General features: G+C 35.1%; 1 protein-coding gene and 1 non-coding gene across 20 annotated transcripts in view; both read left to right on the top strand.

The window, feature by feature from the left end:
• The window catches only part of JMJD1C (jumonji domain containing 1C), a 326,067-nt gene that overhangs the window by 131,566 nt on the left and 176,477 nt on the right, over positions 1–18,024 (top strand). For all 19 annotated transcript variants that reach the window (XM_021073644.1, XM_021073659.1, XM_021073657.1 and 16 more), the window contains one exon: positions 9,252–9,416. Coding sequence is in view for 5 of the 19 variants with exons in the window: in XM_021073643.1 (XP_020929302.1) it covers positions 9,252–9,416 (165 nt within the window). In the remaining 14 variants the exon portion in view is untranslated. The remainder of the gene's footprint in view (positions 1–9,251; positions 9,417–18,024) is intronic.
• Positions 15,559–15,643, top strand: MIR1296 (microRNA 1296). Its single transcript, NR_037203.1, has one exon. It is a non-coding gene; the product is annotated as a microRNA 1296 (primary transcript).

Raw genomic sequence — 18,024 nt, 5'->3', positions numbered from 1 at the left:
TTTTGGCACTTTTTTTAGTTCTGTTGTATTTCAGATAAACAGCAATAGAGCAATAGTATTTCCCTACATAAAAATAATATATTTAGAACTCAGTACTTTTTTGCACAAATATATTTGTTTCCTCGTTAAAAAATAGGTTCTTCTATTACTTAGCTTTCTTCATTGGTAAAGTAAGTATCGTGTTTCTTTATCCCAATTAATTATTTTATTAACATACACATGAGCAGTTCAGTTGAGCAACAAAAGCATATTTTAGGTTTATGAATCTGTTACTAGTCCCCCAATACTGAGTTCTTTATGAAGTGTATAAAGAAAGAATGTTCTCGACATTGTTATCATATGTGTAGTATATATATACTATATTACATTATTACACAAGTCTTTTTTTCTATGGTAACTTCTTAAAAGTCTATTTCGGAAGGTAAATGGAGGGAAATAACAATAAAAAAATTAAAGTTAAAGCAGAAGTAATTTTTAGTAGTGTGAAAATAAGGAATAGAAATACCTAATTTTTTTATTCCAAGTGTCACAGAAATATATTTTACCTCTGGCTAACTCTTTGAGAAGTTACTTATCTGGAAAACCAAATGTGTAAAGAATATCTGATGATTTTGAGTTGCCTCAGCTACTTAATGGATTAACTGCCTATTTCCACTATCTTCTGGCTCAGTTAATGAAAGACCACATGGCTATAGACAAAAACATAGCATAGTGTCTGTTATAGACATGAGAGGAAAGACCCAGTTTTTTTATGAAATTTCAGGAAGGAACAAAGTATCTTGTAGTTGGAATAGAAAGGTGAAAGGAGTCATTGGATTTGGAGTTGGTAGTAGTAATGGAAGCAGAAAAGTTTTGAGAATTGATTGCCAGTTAGGTGATTGAAAGTAAACTGCCAGCACAAATTTTCAAAACTGTGGAGCTTTAGGACTAAATTTAAGAGGCTAGTGATCAGTTGCTAAGGAAAAAAATCATAACCTAATATACACTTAGACGATGATTGATTTTCATATTGGAAGATTTTCAGTCTTTTAAAAAGTACTCCTAGATTGGAATGATTTATTATGGGAGCTTTTGCACTTGTCCTCTTTTTGATTAAAACTTACTTTTTTTTTTTTTTGGTCTTTTTTTTTTTTTTTTTTGCTATTTCTTGGGCCACTCCTGCGGCATATGGAGATTCCCAGGCTAGGGGTCGAATCAGATCTGTAGCCACCGGCCTATGCCAGAGCCAAAGCAACGCGGGATCCGAGCCGCATCTGCAACCTACAACACAGCCCACGGCAATGCCGGATCGTTAACCCACTGAGCAAGGGCAGGGATCGAACCCACAACTTCATGGTTCCTAGTCGGATTCGTTAACCACTGTGCCACGACGGGAACTCCTAAAACTTATTTAATACCATTTCTGATCGTGTTTCAAAAGAACAAAACCAGAATTTGAATCTTTTTCTAAATTATTTTGAGGATTTATTAACAAGCATTTGTAATATTTAGGACTTTGCATTTAACTTGGGTTTTTCTTTAAGCTGCTGTCCTTCTCTTTTTTAAACTCTTTAGTTATAGCCTTCAGTTTTGGGAAGTACTCCCAGGAATCACTTTTCTCTTAACCCATAGAAGAGTCCTCTATGTTAATTTGTTCCCATGCTTTAAAAGCATTCGCAGGAGTTACCGTTGTGGCGCAGCAGAAATGAATCCAACTAGGACCTCTGAAGTTGCGGGTTCGATCCCTGGCCTCTGTCAGTGAGTTAGGGATCTGGCATTCCTGTGAGCTGTGGTGTAGGTCAAAGACAGTGCTCGGATCCCGCATTGCTGTGGCTGTGGCGTAGGCCAGCAGCTATAGCTCTAATTTGACCCCTAGCCTGGGAACCTCCGTGTGCTGCTGGTACATCCCTAAAAAGTAAAAAAAAAAAAAAAAAAAAAAAAAAAGCATTCTCAGAATCTTTGTTCCTAGAAGGCTTTTTCCTCCTTGTTTGGTAAAGCTCCTTCTTTCTCTTCCTCATCTTTTGTATTGTGTAGAAATTACTGTACCCTCTATAATGCATTCTTATGCTAAAAAAGAACTTAACTGATGGTTTTACTCCTTTTTAGCCATTCAGCATTTTTTAGTGTTTTCACTGGTGCTACCAAAAAAATCAGAGAACTTCTAAATTTAGCCATTTTCAGTTGTGTATCATTTAAATAATTGTCTAAAAGCTGTAAGTTGCATAACTTCTCTAAGGTTTATTTTTCTCTTTCATAAAACCTTACCCAACCAATAGTGTGTAAGCTCTCAAATTTCAGCTGCTGCTGTCATTAGTAATGTTATGGACCCAGTGTTTGTGACCCCTTAAATTCATGTGTTCTAACAACCACTATAAAGTAATAGAGATGGGGTGTTTGGGAGATAATTTGGTTTAGGTGAAGTCATGAGGCTGAGACACCCATTATTGGTTTAGTGCTTTAATAAGAAGAGACCAGAGAGCTTTTTCTATCTTTGTGATCATGTCAGTACATATTGAGAAGGCGGCTTGTGTAACCAAGGGGAGAGTTCTCACCATAAATTGACCTGCTCTAATCAGTCTTCCAGCCTCTGTAACTGTGAGAAAATAAATTTCTGTTCTGTATGGTATTTTGTTAAAGCATTACAAGCAGACTCAGAAATCATCATCCTCATAATTGATATTAAATACTATGCATAATTTATCCAGAAGATACTCAATTTTATAATAAAGAATTTAGATTACTTGATAGGGATGTAATTCTTTTTCGTTAAATGTAAAGAAGGTAATTAAAACCTAAGCATCTTCAAATAGTTTACAATTCTTGATGCATCTTGTTCACTAAATAGTCTTATAAAAATAAGATTATTAGGTAAGTAACTTATAGAGAAGAGGAATAAGCAATATAGCCATTGAAAGCTAGATTGGTCTCTTTTATTATTTGCTATCTTTGACTCTTTTTCTTATTTTGTTCCCTAGGATCTAATGTGGGGACTCAATGTGGAAAATCTTAAGGCCATTTTTAGTGTTTGGTCATCTACCTTTATGCTGCAAAGGAGTTAGCTACCTAGACATACTTTCTGTTCAGCGATTAATTACAAGCTCTGTGTATCAGCTTGTAGGGGACTATCCTGCTCTATGACTATTAGACCTCTTATAAGCTATTTTATTGTTTTCATTGACTCCATTATTTGCTGCTTGGCCTTTGGCATCAGATTTCTCTGTATCTCAGTTTAAACTTTTGAAAAAGTTGTTCATAATAGTGCCTACTTACTGGGTATATTAATGATGAAGTGGCTTAATATATGTACCTGGCACACAGTAGGCGCTATTCAAGTGTTACTTGTGCGGTTTTTCTTGTTGTTACTGGTGTTGCCTTTATTATCATTACTAATAATACTGGTTATCTGTGGTAGAGCTTTCAATGCACCCTTAGGAGATGAAACATTACCTCTCTCATCCCCAGACCGTTTTAAAATTTTCAGAACCTAGATTTATATGTCATAATGTATATTTTAATTTTATTTGCTTTGATTGTCATTCTAGTACTACATTGTTTTGCTGTGAATATGTATTAGATTTGTTTATAGACTTGTCCTTATGATTTTAGTTCACCATAGCAAATTTAATATAACTACAGAGAGTATAATACTTATTAATTAAAAGGTTGGATTTTATCATATCTATTAAAAAGAGAGGATAACAAAAGCAGTTTATGTTGTTTGAAGTTGTTTATACCTTGGATTATGGCAGGATATTTCTCAAGTTTAATTCCAAATTTTTAGTTCTTTTTTTCTTTTCTTACCTGTTTTTTTATGGCCACACCTGCAGCACATGGAGGTTCCCAGACTAGGGGTTGAATTAGAGCTGTAGCTGCTGACCTACATCACAGCCACAGCAATGCTGGATCCAACCCACAGCTGTGAGCTGTACAACAGCTCACGGCAATGGCAGGTACTTAACCCACTGAATGAGGCCAAGGAGTGAACCTGTATCATCATGGTTACTAGTCAGATTTGTTTCCACTGAGCTGCGAGAGAACTCCCTAGTTCATTATTTTTTAAGATTAACCACTTTCTTTAAAATAATTCTTATAATTATTAATTATTGTTCGAAATTGTTTATTTAAGGTTGGGCTGGTTCATATAAATGCCTATTAATTTTGACTCTTCATAATGCTAATAAAAGTTTAAACTTTTGGAGTAACCTAAAATTATGGTTACATTTATTTACTTTTTGTGTAAGGTGAAATTAAAAAGAGGTGTAGAAGTTCCCTGTTGGCCTAATGATTGAGGATTTGGTGTAATTGCTATGGTTCAAGTGCAGTCCCAGACCTAGGAACTTTCACATACTTCAGGTGCAGGCACAAAAAAAAAAAAAAAAAAAGGCCCGGCTTCCTTATTTTGTTATCTAATTTATTTATTTTACTATTTTTTTTGTGGGTTTTATTTTATTTTTGTCTTCTTAGGGCCACCCTTGTGGCATATGGAAGTTCCTAGACTAGGGGTCGAATCAGAGCTACATCTGCCGGCCTATGCCATAGCCACAGCAATGCCAGGTCCAAGCTGCGTTCTATAACCTATACCACAGTTCACGGCAATACTGGATCCTTAACCCACTGAACAAGGCCAGGAATCGAAGCCGCATCCCCATGGATATTAGTTGGGTTTGTTACTGCTGAGCCATAATGGGAGCTCCTGTTATCTAATTTATATGAAATTATTTTTTTAACATCTTTTCTGTCTTTAGTAAATGAATTCACCAAATGATTTTAATTTTGTTTTTAGAATTTCTTCCACTAATCTGGAAAACTTACTTTAAATACGTTTCTAAGCCACTAGTAAGAAAAACACTGCTTAAACTTTGTTGATTTATCATATTCCTCAGTTTAATTACTTTTATATAAAATAGTGGCTTATAAAATGTCTTCTGAGGGCATTCCTACCGTGGTGCCGTGGGTTAAGAATCTGACTACAGTGGCTCAGGTCTCTGCAGAAGCATGGGTTTGATCCCTGGCCTAGCATAGTAGGTTAAAGGATCCAGCATCTGCAGCTTGGGTTCAATTCCTGGCCTAGGAATTTCCATATACCATAGGTGTGGCTATTTAAAAAGAAAATCTTCTAAAATAAGTGTGCTTTATTCTTAAGAGGAAGGCAAACAAACTTAATCTGTCATTATTACATGTTTAATTTGATAATCTGATTTTTAACATATATGAACTATATAAGCCATAGTTAAATGTTTCCAGGTTTATAATGGCATAGGGAACTATTTATGTTTTCAGTAAAACATTTACTCTGTCACAATTTAACCCTCACTAATTTACTATCTAGTCACCTACTCATTGAATATTTGAACAGAGATGACCAGGTTTTGGCTCCTCCTTGATTTCTTAGTACCAGATTATTTATATAGATTTGTTAGATGGGTAAATCTTGTGGAAAAACTAGTCCATTTTAACCTCTACTGCTATTTTATAAAACAATATTCTGTTAGGTATCCCACAAGAGAAAGTTTTATGAACAGTAAATTGGAGGAATTTTTGTGGTATAAACTGTTATTAATAATGCACAGTGAACACTGTTAAAAGGCTTTGAACGCCTACAAGCAGTTATTTTCTGCTGTTAGTTAATATAAACTAATAGAATAGTTTATATTAGTGTATAATCAATAATGGGTACAAACTCACTGTGGGTGGAGCTGTTTTAATGTCCAGTACAGAGATGCGTACTTACAAAGTACTTAATAAATACTATCTCCTGACTCTTGAAATCACAGACTTTTTTTTTTTTTTGTATTTTTAGGGCCGCCCCTGGAGCATATGGAGTTTCCCAGGCTAGGGGTCTAATCAGAGCTACGGCTGCCGGCCTGTGCCACAGCCACACCAGATCCAAGCCGCATCTGCCACCTACACCATAGCTCATGGAAACACCAGATTCTTAACCACTGAGCAAGGCCAGGGATTGAACCTGCAACCTCGTGGCTCCTAGTCAGATTCATTTCCGCTGCTCCACAACGGAAACTTCTGATTTGGGTCATTTCTTAGGGTTGTATTTGCAGTGAGCAGCAGTGAAGTATGAGGTAAACATCCCTCACTTTCCCCAGAGTGCAAGCTTGCTTTTACTTACTCTAAAAGTAGAAATCCACTCTGTAGTCAGTGTTCTGTGTGTACACAGGTGTTCATCCTAGGCCCTTTGCATCCTTTCCATGGGACTTGAGAGGCGTAAGGAGCCAGTATAAGTAACATGTTCATACTCTGCTTTTGCTCTAAGTAATGAAGTATTAGGAGTCTTGTGTCTTGCCAGAATTCATGAAACAGTAACAGGCTAGCTAGCATATATATATCTCTGTCTACTCATTCTGTTTACCTTCCTACCTGTCTACAGTCTGTTCCTGATAATTCAAAGGTAAATTGGCTGCACAGCAAAGAAATAGAATGTCTCATTTTAGTTTCCTTTTGTCCCCAAGGTCCTAGCAGTATCTTAAAACTGCTCATGACATTGTCTCTGCAAGATAAGCTTTGAGTTTAGAAAGTTCACTTAGAGCTGAAACTTTTATTTTTTTATTAAAAAAAATTTTTTTGTGTCCTTTTTAGGGCCGCATTTTCGGCATATGGAGGTTCCCAGGCTAGGGGTCTAATCAGAGCTGTTGTTGCTGGGCCATGCCTGAGCCATGGCAACGCCAGATCCGAGCCACGCCTGCAAACTACACCAAAGCTCACAGCAACACCGGATTGTTAAGCCACTGAGCAAGGCCAGGGATCAGGCCCACAAACATCATGGTTCCTAGTCGGGTTCGTTTCCACTGCACCATGACAGGAACTCCTGAAACTTTAAATTTTATATCAAGAGTTTGTATTTGCAAGAATTTGCATGGAGTATATGTCCTTTAAGATAAGGAGACATTTACAAACTTTGTCTTTAGGTTTTTTTGTTGCTGTTGTTGTTTTTTTCCTGTCTTTTTTTAGGGCCACACCCATGGCATATGGAGCTTTCCAGGCTAGGGGTCTAATTGGAGCTTTAGCCTCCTGCCTACACCACAGCCACAGCAACGCCAGATCCCAGCCTCGTCTGCAACGTACACCGCAGTTCACAGCAATGCTGGATCCTTAACCCTGAGCAAGGCCAGGGATTGAACCCGCAACCTCATGGTTCCAAGTAGGATTCGTTTCTGCTGCTCTACAACTGGAACGCCAGTCTTTAGGTTTTTGACTGAAATATTTTGTCAACAAGACCATGTTATTGTCCAGAAGAGGAAAGCAAAGATAGTGCTAAGGTTTTCCTGAGAATTGTCTCAGATTCAGTTTCCAAAAATCCATTTATACGACAGTTGAATAATTAAATTTGAGATCTTAGAAGATTTCAGGTAGTGAAGAAAGTGGTACAGTATAGTTTGAAATATTTGCATAACATCAAATGGACCTCAACTCGGCCCCTAAGGATGCATTTTTAGAAGCCAATAGGGCTTCGGCTCTGACTTGGTGTGGATAACTATTCGCTCATTGAACAGTGTATTTCTTCTTTCCCAATTGTAATAGGTTAGCATATCTGACTAGCTTCCTAATGTGCACCAATATCTCAGAATCAAGTGTATCTTTTAGTAGTTTGCCTCCATGTTTAAAAGTATGTGATTGGAGTTCCCATGGTAGCTCAGCAATAACGAACCCAACTAGTATCCATGAGGATGCAGATTTGATCCCTGGCATCCCTCAGTGGGTTAAGGATCTGGCCTTGGCCATGAGTTGTGGTGTAGGTTGCAGAGGTGGCTTAGATCTCATGTTGCTGTAGCTGAGGTGTAGGCTGGCAGCTGTAGCTCCGATTCGACCCCTAGCCTGGGAATTTCCAAATGCTGCACCTCTGGCCCTAAAAAAACAAAAAAGTCTGTGATTGCAGGAGTCAGGAGATAGGTAGTATTTATTAAGGACTTTGTAAGTACACAGCACTATACGGGACAGTAAAACAGCTCCACCCACAAAGAGTTTGTACTCATTATATGATTATATACTAATATAAACTATATGAAAATAACTGCTTGTAGATGTTCAAAGTTGTGGGGGTTTTTTTTTGTCTTTTGTCTTTTTAGGGCCGCACCTGAGGCATATGGAGGTTCCCAGGCTAGGGATCTAATTGAAGCTGTAGCCGTCAGCCTACACCACAACCATAGCAACGTGGGATCCTAGCCACGTCTGCAACCTACACCACAGCTCACGGCAAGGCCGGATCCTTAACCCACTGAGCGAGGCCAGGGATTGAACCTGCATCCTCATGGATGCTAGTCAGGTTCGTTAACCACTGAGCCATGATGGGAACTCCTAGATGTTCAAAGTTTGAATCGTGGTGGGGTTATAAACATCCTGGAAGAACCTGAGCAAGGCCAGAAGAACAAAAAGGATTTAAATAGATGGAGATGGAAATACTTTAGTTGTAAGTGAGCAAAAGATAGATGAGATAAAAAGATAAGAACAAGACTGTCTCCAACATAACTCATAATCTAGTAGGAAAGAGCTCTGAGGACAGTTTTATGAATGAAAAAGGGTGGAAGTGGGAAAATGAGTTGAATGATTGAATGACTTAGTATAAAAGAATCAGTTTTGGTTTTCCAAATAGGACATCCTTGTCTTGTTCTTGTTTTGGTGGAAAAGCTTTTAGTCTTTCATCACTGAATATGATTCAGCTGTGGGTTTTTCATTATTACCTTTATTATGTTGAGGTAGTTTCCTTCTATTCCTAGTTTGGGTATTTTTATAATGACAGGGTGTTAAGTTTGTCAGATGCTTTTTTTCTGTCTGTTAAGATGATCATGTAGTTTTCATCCTTTATCGTGTTAATGTGTGGTATATTACACTGATTGATTTTCATGTGTTGAACTATCCTTGCAATGTCCTCTGCCTTTGTAATTAAAGTTTTTTTGAAACAAAACCAAACTCATTTTTTAACATACTGTCTATGGCTACTTTCATACCACAAAGTAGTTATGACAGAAGCAATATGGTTTGCAAAGCATAAAATATTCACTATTTGGTCTTTTACAGAAAACATTTCCTGACTTCTGCTTCTGGAATCATCAGTATCAACATAGTTCCTTACTGTGTCTTCAGTAGATATCTGCCAGTTTGTACTGACCAATGTTACGTAAATTTTTAAAAAATAAACTTACTGTTTATCTTCTTGTACAATAAGTAGAGGTGTAATTTGGTTAAGGAGATGTTAGATAAATAATGATTTTTTAAATATCATACTCTTGTTGCTTATGGAGTTGTGTGTTGTTTTTCCATAGGTGTATGTGGAATTTGATGATCTTGAGTGGGATAAACGAGAGTGGGTTAAAGTTTATGAAGATTTTTCAACCTTCTTGGTGGAATACCACTTAATCTGGGCCAGAAGGAAGGACCCTAGCCAGACTCAGGGATCAAAGAGCAAACAGATTCAGTGGCCTGCATTGGTAAGATCTATATTCCTGTTTCATTAAGCATTTTCAGTTGTTTGCTTTAAAGGAACAAGAACTAAATACAATTTTAGGTTTATTTTAGTGATTATTCGGATGAATATTCCTGAGGAAGCTCCAAAAGTATCTGACAAATATTTCAAAATACTGCTTTCATTTTGTTCAATGATTTTGTGTCCTTTTTGCTGATACTTTTCCAGCATAGTTAGTCCACATATAATTCTGTTTAATTAGGAGAAACATAAATTGAATTGACAGCTACTAAAAAGTAGTTGACTGAATTGTATGCAGTGTGAAAGAACTTTGCTGAAAGAGATGTCGAACAATAAAAGGATACTTTTTATAAATTTTTCAGTGGCAAATGCTTTTCCTTGCTTTATTAAATTTAGTCAAAATTGAGTGAATCTTTTGTGGATAATAGCAGATATTTAATGTGAAATTATAGTTGACCCTTGAACAACATAGGTTTGAACCGTACAGGTCCACTTATATGTGGATTTTTTTCCAGTAAAGACTACAGTATTACACTATTTATAATTAATTGAATCTGCAGATGCAGAGCTGCAGATATGGAGGGCCAGCTATAAAGTTATATACACGTGTTTTTAACTGTATAGAGGGTCATGTCATAATCTTCCTGTTATCAGTTGTGGATGTTCAGGTAATAAGTAAAATTATTTTATTTCAGGAGATAATCCATTTGGGAAAACATAGATTTCAATAAATGTTCAGTTAAAAAGAGTTTTATGAAAGAAACATACTTAACAAAACAATATTCTACCGGAAAAAAAGCTGCATCTCTTTAACCATTGTTTTGTGGCAGAGTTTGACAGTCAGTTTGAATGAAGTAATTTTTTTGTATTGATATCAAAGAAATATTTTGAAGTCATATCTCAGGTATTTTGTATATATATTTCCAGGGTAGGTACTTTCATATTTTTTTCAACATAAATTACTTACCTATAAGGGTAGTTTTACCTGATGATAATTTAGTGTTTATATGTTTTCTCTTTTAGTTAATTAACCCTTTAAAAGTCTGAGGAGGTAAGTGTTTAAAAAGACAGCAAGGGAAGGAGAGAGGGGATGAGATGAGTTAATGACATTTTTAAAAGAAAATATAATATGGAAAGATAAAAGATATCTGTGAGCTATATTTTTGATAGGATAGTTTGAATACTTTAGCAAAATAATTTTATCCGTGGTAGATTTTTTAAAAATATTTGTTGAATGAGTATGTTGGATTATTATTATGACTTTTTTAAAACCATGACTAGCATGCCTTGTGATTTTGTAAACCTTAAATAAAAAATTGGATATAATCTTTGAGGAATTGTACATATGATTTCTGTACGAAAAGTCTCTTAGGCAGGAAGCATTAACATCAGTAATACCAAAGCGTGCTTCAGTACCATAAAGAACCAGTTCTGTTAAAGAATAAACAGAACTTTAGAAAAATCTCTGCTCTTTCTTAGAGACAGTTAACAATCAAGGTGAATTCCTACTATATATTCATCAATTACTAATTTTGGAAAAATTTTATGTTTAGAAATACTCTTTAATAATAATTCTCAGTGTAATTTTAGAAATTTTTGTTGAAAGTCTTTTAACCTCACAGAACTACCTAAGCACCAAATTTCTTTTTAAAATTAAACTTATTTTTTTTATATAAACCAAGTTCACATTATAAAAGTGCTAAGTGGTATAAAGTAGAAAATCATAATCATTCCACTTTAGCCTCTAAGGAGTATCTAACTTAATTCTTTGACATATTTTCTTATAAAAATTTTGTCTGATTTCTTTTTCTCAAGCATAGAATCAATAAAAGTTTTTTAAATTGTGGTGTAATGTGCTTAACAAAATTTTCTAGTTTAGTTATTCTTAAGTATAAATTTCGGTGGCATTAAGTACATTCACGTTGTTGTACAACCATCCATCTACATAAAATTATTCCACATCACAAAGCTAAAACTCTGTACCCATTGAACATCAACCCTCCTTTCTTCCTTTTCCCAGATGCTTGCAAACACAGTTTTACTTTGTCTCCATGATTTTGTCTACTCCGTACCTTCTGTGGTAGAATCATACAGTATTTGTCAGTTTGTGACTGGCTTATTTCACTTAGCACAATGTCTACAAGGTTTTTCCATGCTGTAGCCTGTGTTAGAATTTCCTTCCTTTATAAGCCTGAATAATATTCCATTGTTTCTGTGTACCACATTATGTTTATTATTCTTTTGTCTCTTGGTGGACACTAGCATTGCTTTTACATATTGTCTGTTGTGAAGAATACTTCTGTGCTCTTGGGGGTACCTGTATCTCTTTGAGAACATGCTTTTGATTCTTTTCGGTAAATATCCAGAAGTGTAATTGCTGGATTATATGGTAATTCTGTCTTGATTTTGGGGGGGAACTGTCACATGTTTTCACAGCAGCCATACTGTTTTACATTTCTAGCCAACACTTGCTTTTTTTGCCACCTTTTTTTGGCATGCCCATGGTATGCGGAAGTTTCTGGGCCAAGGATTGAACCCCCACCACACTGATGACAATGCCAGATGTTTAACTGCTAGGCCACCAGTGAACTCCCGCAGTTTTTTAATAGTCGTCCTAATGGGTGTTAGGTAGTGTGTCCTTGTGGTTTTGATTTGCATTTCCCTAATGATTAGTGATGTTAGGCATCATTTCATGTGCTTATTAGCCATTCGTATATCTTCTTTGGAAAAATGAGTCTTCAAGTTTTTTGCCCATTTTTTACTTTGGTGGTTTGTTTTTATATTGTTGAGTTTTAGGAGTTCTCTGTAGTATTGTGTATGTAGTATCCCTTACCAGATATGATCTGCAAGCATTTTCTGTCATTCTGTGGGTTGTGTTTATCTTTGGTGATAGGGCCTTTCTTTCATGCACAAAATTTTTAAACTTGTCTGTTTTTTTCTTCTGTTATCTGTGTCTATCCAAGAAATCAGTCAAAGTTTTTATCACGTTTTCGTCTAAGATTTTTGTTTTAGGTCTTACGTGTAGGCTGTTGATTCAGCTTAATTTTTGTATATGGCGTCAGCTCATTCTTCTTTATGTGAATATCCAGTTTCCCAGCACCATTTGTGGAAATGTGGAAAAAGATTGTCCTTTTTCCACTGAATATTCTTGACACTATTGTCAGAACTCTCACCTTTTACCATATAAGGCTTTATTTCTGGGTGGTCTGTTTTGTTCCACATTGTTTCAATTTCTGTAGCTTTGTGTAGTAAGTTTCGAAATTAATAATTCACCTAATTTTCAAGATTGTTTTAGCTGTTTAGTGTCCCTTGAAAGATTCTATACGAGTTTCAGGATGGATTTTTCTGTTTTGGCAAGAAACATGGGGATTTTGGTAGGAATTACCTTGAATCTGTAGATCACTTTAGATACTACTCATCTGTTAACAATAGTAAGCCTTCCAGTCCATGAACACAGAATGTCTTTCCATTTATTTATATCCCTTTAATTCTGTCAGCAGTATTTTGTAGTTTCTAGTTTTATAAGTATTTCACCTCTGTGATTAATTCCAAGGTAATTCATTATTTTCAATGTTATTATAATGCTATTATAAATGGAATTGTTTGTTAGTTTTATTTTCAGATTGGTCATTATTTTAGAGTATAGAAATGCATATAGAAATGAGTTGACTTTCATATGGTGATTTTATCTCCTTCTGCTTAGCTAACATCATACTCAATTGTGAAAAACTGGAAGCTTTTCCAAAATACAGTGAGAAAAACAGACTAAGGGAAAAAGGCATCTAAATTAGAAAAGAAGTAAAATTATTTGCAGATTATATGACCTTGCGTGATTACACATAGACACACATTAAAACTAATGAATGGAGAGTTCCTATTGTGGCTCAGGGGTAACAAACTCAACTAGTATCTGTGAGGATGTGGGTTCAGTCCCTGGCTCTGCTCAGTGGGTTAAGGATCCTGTGTTGCTGTGAGCTGTAGTGTAGTTTGCAGACATGGCTAGGACCTGGTGTTGCTATGGCTGTGGTGTAGGCTGGCAGCTGCAGCTCCAGTTTGACCCCTACCCCAGGAACTTCTATATGCCACAGGTGCAGCCCTAAATTTAAAAAAAAAAAAAAAAAAATCTAATAAATCAATTCAGCAAAGTAACAGGATACAAAATCTGTGTTTTCTTTTAATCATAGTTTTAGCTAAGACAGCATTAAAATTGTAGATCCTGGTTGTTTTCACTTAATATTTTGTCCTATACATTTTCCCTCAGTTTTTAATGGCTGCATAATGTTTGATCCTACAATGATCCATTTCCTAATGTTTGGTATTATAGTTGTTTCTAATTTTTTGGTGATTATAAATAACATAAATATGTTAATCTTTGAACTGCTGATTATTTTTAAAATTTAGATTCACAGTAGTAGAATCAAAGAGTATGAACTTGAAAACAATAAAAGTGTAAAAAAAATCTGATAGTCTCCCCAAGTTTTTTAAAAGTTGTACTTTTGACCATTGCCCCTAGTGCATGAATATTTTCATCTTATTCTGATCCCAACTCCCCCATCCCACCTGTAAACATTGATTACTTATTTTTAAAACATCTTGTTTTAAGACCCAAACATTTTAAAGAGAATTTTTATGATTTAAGAAGTACAGAATTGAATGTTATCATTTTTATATCTGCCAATTTAATATTTTAAAAGAACTTTTAATTTTCATTTTCTTAATGGGATGAATTTTTCATATTTATTATCAACTAGTATTTTTGTGAATTGTCTTCTTTCAGTTATTGGGGTTTTGCATTTTTCTGGTATTATAAACTTTAAAAATATTATTACATATACTATAACTTTGTCATATATGTTTTCATGGTTTGCTTGGCTAATTTTGTGAGAGAAAGACATTTTGAATTGTATGTTTATAATTAAAATCTGTATAATGTAATGTTCTCCTTAATTCACATGGTCAGGAAATCTTTCTTTCTTTCTTTCTTTCTTTCTTTCTTTCTTTCTTTCCTTTCCTTCCTTCCTTCCTTCCTTCCTTCCTTCCTTCCTTCCTTATGTAAAAAACAATAGAACAAATAATTAAAACAGAATGCATGGTATACTCTAGAAAATAATCAATTTAACTTTAACACTTTGCAAATATTTATGTGTAATACATAGGACTAAGATTCTGTTGTTTCTCTCTTCATTAAAATGAGGCTTATTTAAAGGATCTATAAGCAGCAGTTATGAAATTCAGTATTTCTGAATTCATATAACAATAAAATACTATATATACAAATTTTAGATATTTCAGGAATAGATATGAGGTGGTATCAGGATGAAATGCAATGCAAAGTTAGTCTCATTTTTAATTTTCTACAAATTTAATGTTTCTAATTCTGTGCACTTGATAGTTGCTTTTCTGTTATTTATACTTAAGCATATGTTTGTATTTATTTTCTTCTTTCTAGTTTTTTCACACCTGTGTGGTACCTGGTAAACACTGCATATTGGTTGTATTATATAGTCTCCTTCTTATTGTAAGGAATTAGTAGAAACCAGCTTATACCTGCTGGTTCTTGAAATCATGATAGAATTTTAAAAATTCTATTATCAAAGGTTACTTTAAAATTGAAAACTAAATAAAACTTCAACAAAATGTGGAGGAGTATAATACCCAGGGTACTTCTCTGGAATTCTCTCTTCATCTCTTTTACCAAGATATAAATTGCAAAACATGATTACAGTGCCACACATGTAACATGCTTAAATGGTGTCTTTTTTTTTTTTTTTTCTCCCTTTGGTTCTGCCTGGTCAGGGTACCACCTGAGGTCATTTGTTTTTTTGTTTGTTTCTGTTTTTGTCTTTTTAGGGCCACCCCGAAGCATGTAGAGGTTCCCAGGCTAGGGGTCAGATCAGAGGTGCAGCTGCCTGCCCACGCCATAGCCACAGCTATAGCAACGTCAGATCCGAGCCGTGTCTGTGACCCATACCACAGCTCATGGCAGTGCACCTGAGGCCATTCTGATGACAGAGGCCAAAATAACTTAAATGTTTATGTTGCTAAATTTCATTTTTTTTAATAAGCTAAAATACTCAGGAAATCATATTTATCTGCACCAGGGAAAGAAAGTGTTGCATTCATATTCGAAATCAACGAGTCACCTACCTAACTGGGTTAGGGCCCTGGCTCCATCTCCTTTAGGAAAACCTTCTGTGGGGAGTGGGGTTTTGACCCTAACCCAGCTGGGCTGTAACACTGCTGCATGTTCTAAGGGGCTGAGTTTTCTACTACTTTTCTGCTGGCCCAGTTTTCCAGATCACCCCAAGCAGAATTAATCTCACCATCTTGTGCTCCTATAGAACTTTGTTTTGTATATCTGTTTTAGTGGCTAGCACATTCTGCTTTGTATTATACCTATTTGTTTACATGTCTGTCTTTCCCTACTAGATTGTAAGTTCTTTGAGGACAGGAATCATGTCTTGGTCATCTTTGTATCATTCCTAGGAATCTAGCACAGTGCTGTATCATCTTAGATACTGAGTAAATGCTTATTTTAAAGTGATGAATTTACTCTGTCCCAGCTAGTGAAAAAGAACCATGCTGGGAATTATAGGAAATTTCCTGACTGTTATTTTATGCTAAGATCAAAGGATAGGAGAGTATAATCAGCAAGTTGTGGTAAAAATATGTAAGTTACCAATTTTAAATGTAGCAAGTAGTCAAAAACAGTGAAAATGTTTATAATAGATGGCCTCTTTCTAACCAAATACGAATGAGATTCTTTAACTTGTCATGAGGGGGAATGTACTTATAACTTCATTTTCAACTTAATATGCAAAATATGCAGTCATTTATCTGAATTTTTTGAGTGAGTTTTAGGAAGCTCTGATTTCTCCCTCTTCACAGTGTAGCTTCTCTTTCACTAGGTAAGTTATTCTGGTTTGACTTGGAATTGTGATTAGATCATAAACATATAAACCTTCATCAGTATATTTCTTTTAGATTACTTGTGTAATAAAAATACTTTTTAGTTGCTCTCTGTTCTGAAAGAAGCCCTCTCAGAATAGACTAGAATTTTCCCTTCTTGGGAACGAAATTACATTTCTTTCTGGCTCTTACATTACTAAACTTAGATTATGACTAGATTTTACTGATATGTGAAGATATGCCACACTCCAACTATGAATTGAACTTTGACATAAATTCATTTAAAAATGTTTTGCATGTTGATAATTGAGTTTTCAGAATTGTAATTATTAGTTTTACAATTCTTTGTACTTGGTAAATAATGAATGGTAGTAAAGGCCTTCAAGATGGTTACTTCTCAGCAAAGTAAAGCACATTATGAGATCAAATTATATATAGTAAAGAAACTTTTTAAATGATCAAGTCTAATACTGGGAAATATTGCAGTGATTGAGCATGTCTTTCATTTCTTTTGGGTCATAAAATGACATTACTTGGGAGGAAAGTATTATGTTTTAAGGACTGTAAAGAAGCTGCCTCGATTCATTATTTCTACTCTTAGAAATTATCCTTATAAAATAATTATTAAAAAGTAAAAATTATATTCAGTTCAGCCAGTTTATCAGATACCTAATATGACTCAGGCAGTACTACAGATAGAAGAATAAAAGGCGTGGAATCCACTTATGGCACAGTGGGTTAAGGATCCAGCGTTGTCACTGCTGTGGTTTGGGATTGATCCCTGGGCTAGGAACTTCCATATACTACAGGCATGGCCAAAAGAAGAAAAAGATTAAGAAAAATGAAAGGCATAATGTTACATGCAGAAAGATGTTCATTAAGTCTTACTAAAGATGAAAAAAGGAAACAATTTGGATATTCAAAAATTGTGAACGGTGTTCAGTTAATATTCTGAGAGTTTATGTAGCTTTAAAAACTATAATTATGTATACTTTATAGAAACAAATAAAATTCAAGTAATAAATTATCTTTTCAATAAAAACAAATATTATTTCCAAAGAAGTTGGAAATTCTAATGTAATTAGTTTGTCTAGCAGTTTTTACTTCAGAAATAGTTTTCTTCAAATGAATTTCTTTAGTAGTTTGTTTTAGGCTTTGCTTGATATATTTTGACATCTACTTTTTATGTTAATACAGCATTTTTTTTAATACAGCATTTTTAATATCTGTTCTTAATGGTATGAAGAAAGACTTTCTAATAAAAATAACAATTGAGTTCCTGTTGTGGCTCAGCAGTAACGAACCCAGCTAGTATCCATGAGGGCGTGGGTTTGATCCCTGGCCTTGCTCAGTGGGTTAAAGGATCTGGCATTGCCAAAAGCTGTGGTGTAGGTCGTAGACTTGGCTCGGATCCTGTGTTGCTGTGGCTGTCATGTAGGCCAGCAACTGCAGCTATGATTCAACCCCTTGCTGGGAACTTCCACATGCCATGGATGTGGCTGTAAAAAGCCCCCCCCCCCAAAAGACAGAATATAATGTAGATTATTTAAGGTTTGTTTTTTACTCTGAATTACTGTTTGCTTACACGTGTACCTGGTTTGATACAACCTTAAAGATCCTCTAGTCTTAGTTGCTGAGAATGTAATTGCTGAAAAAGACCACAGAAGCTTAGCAGTTGTCTAGGAATGCAACGTAATATATTA

The sequence above is a fragment of the Sus scrofa genome, chromosome 14 (assembly GCF_000003025.6).
Source record: "Sus scrofa isolate TJ Tabasco breed Duroc chromosome 14, Sscrofa11.1, whole genome shotgun sequence".
NCBI lineage: Eukaryota > Metazoa > Chordata > Mammalia > Artiodactyla > Suidae > Sus > Sus scrofa.
Note: the sequence above shows the minus strand (reverse complement) of the source record. Positions and strands in the feature narration are given on the sequence as shown.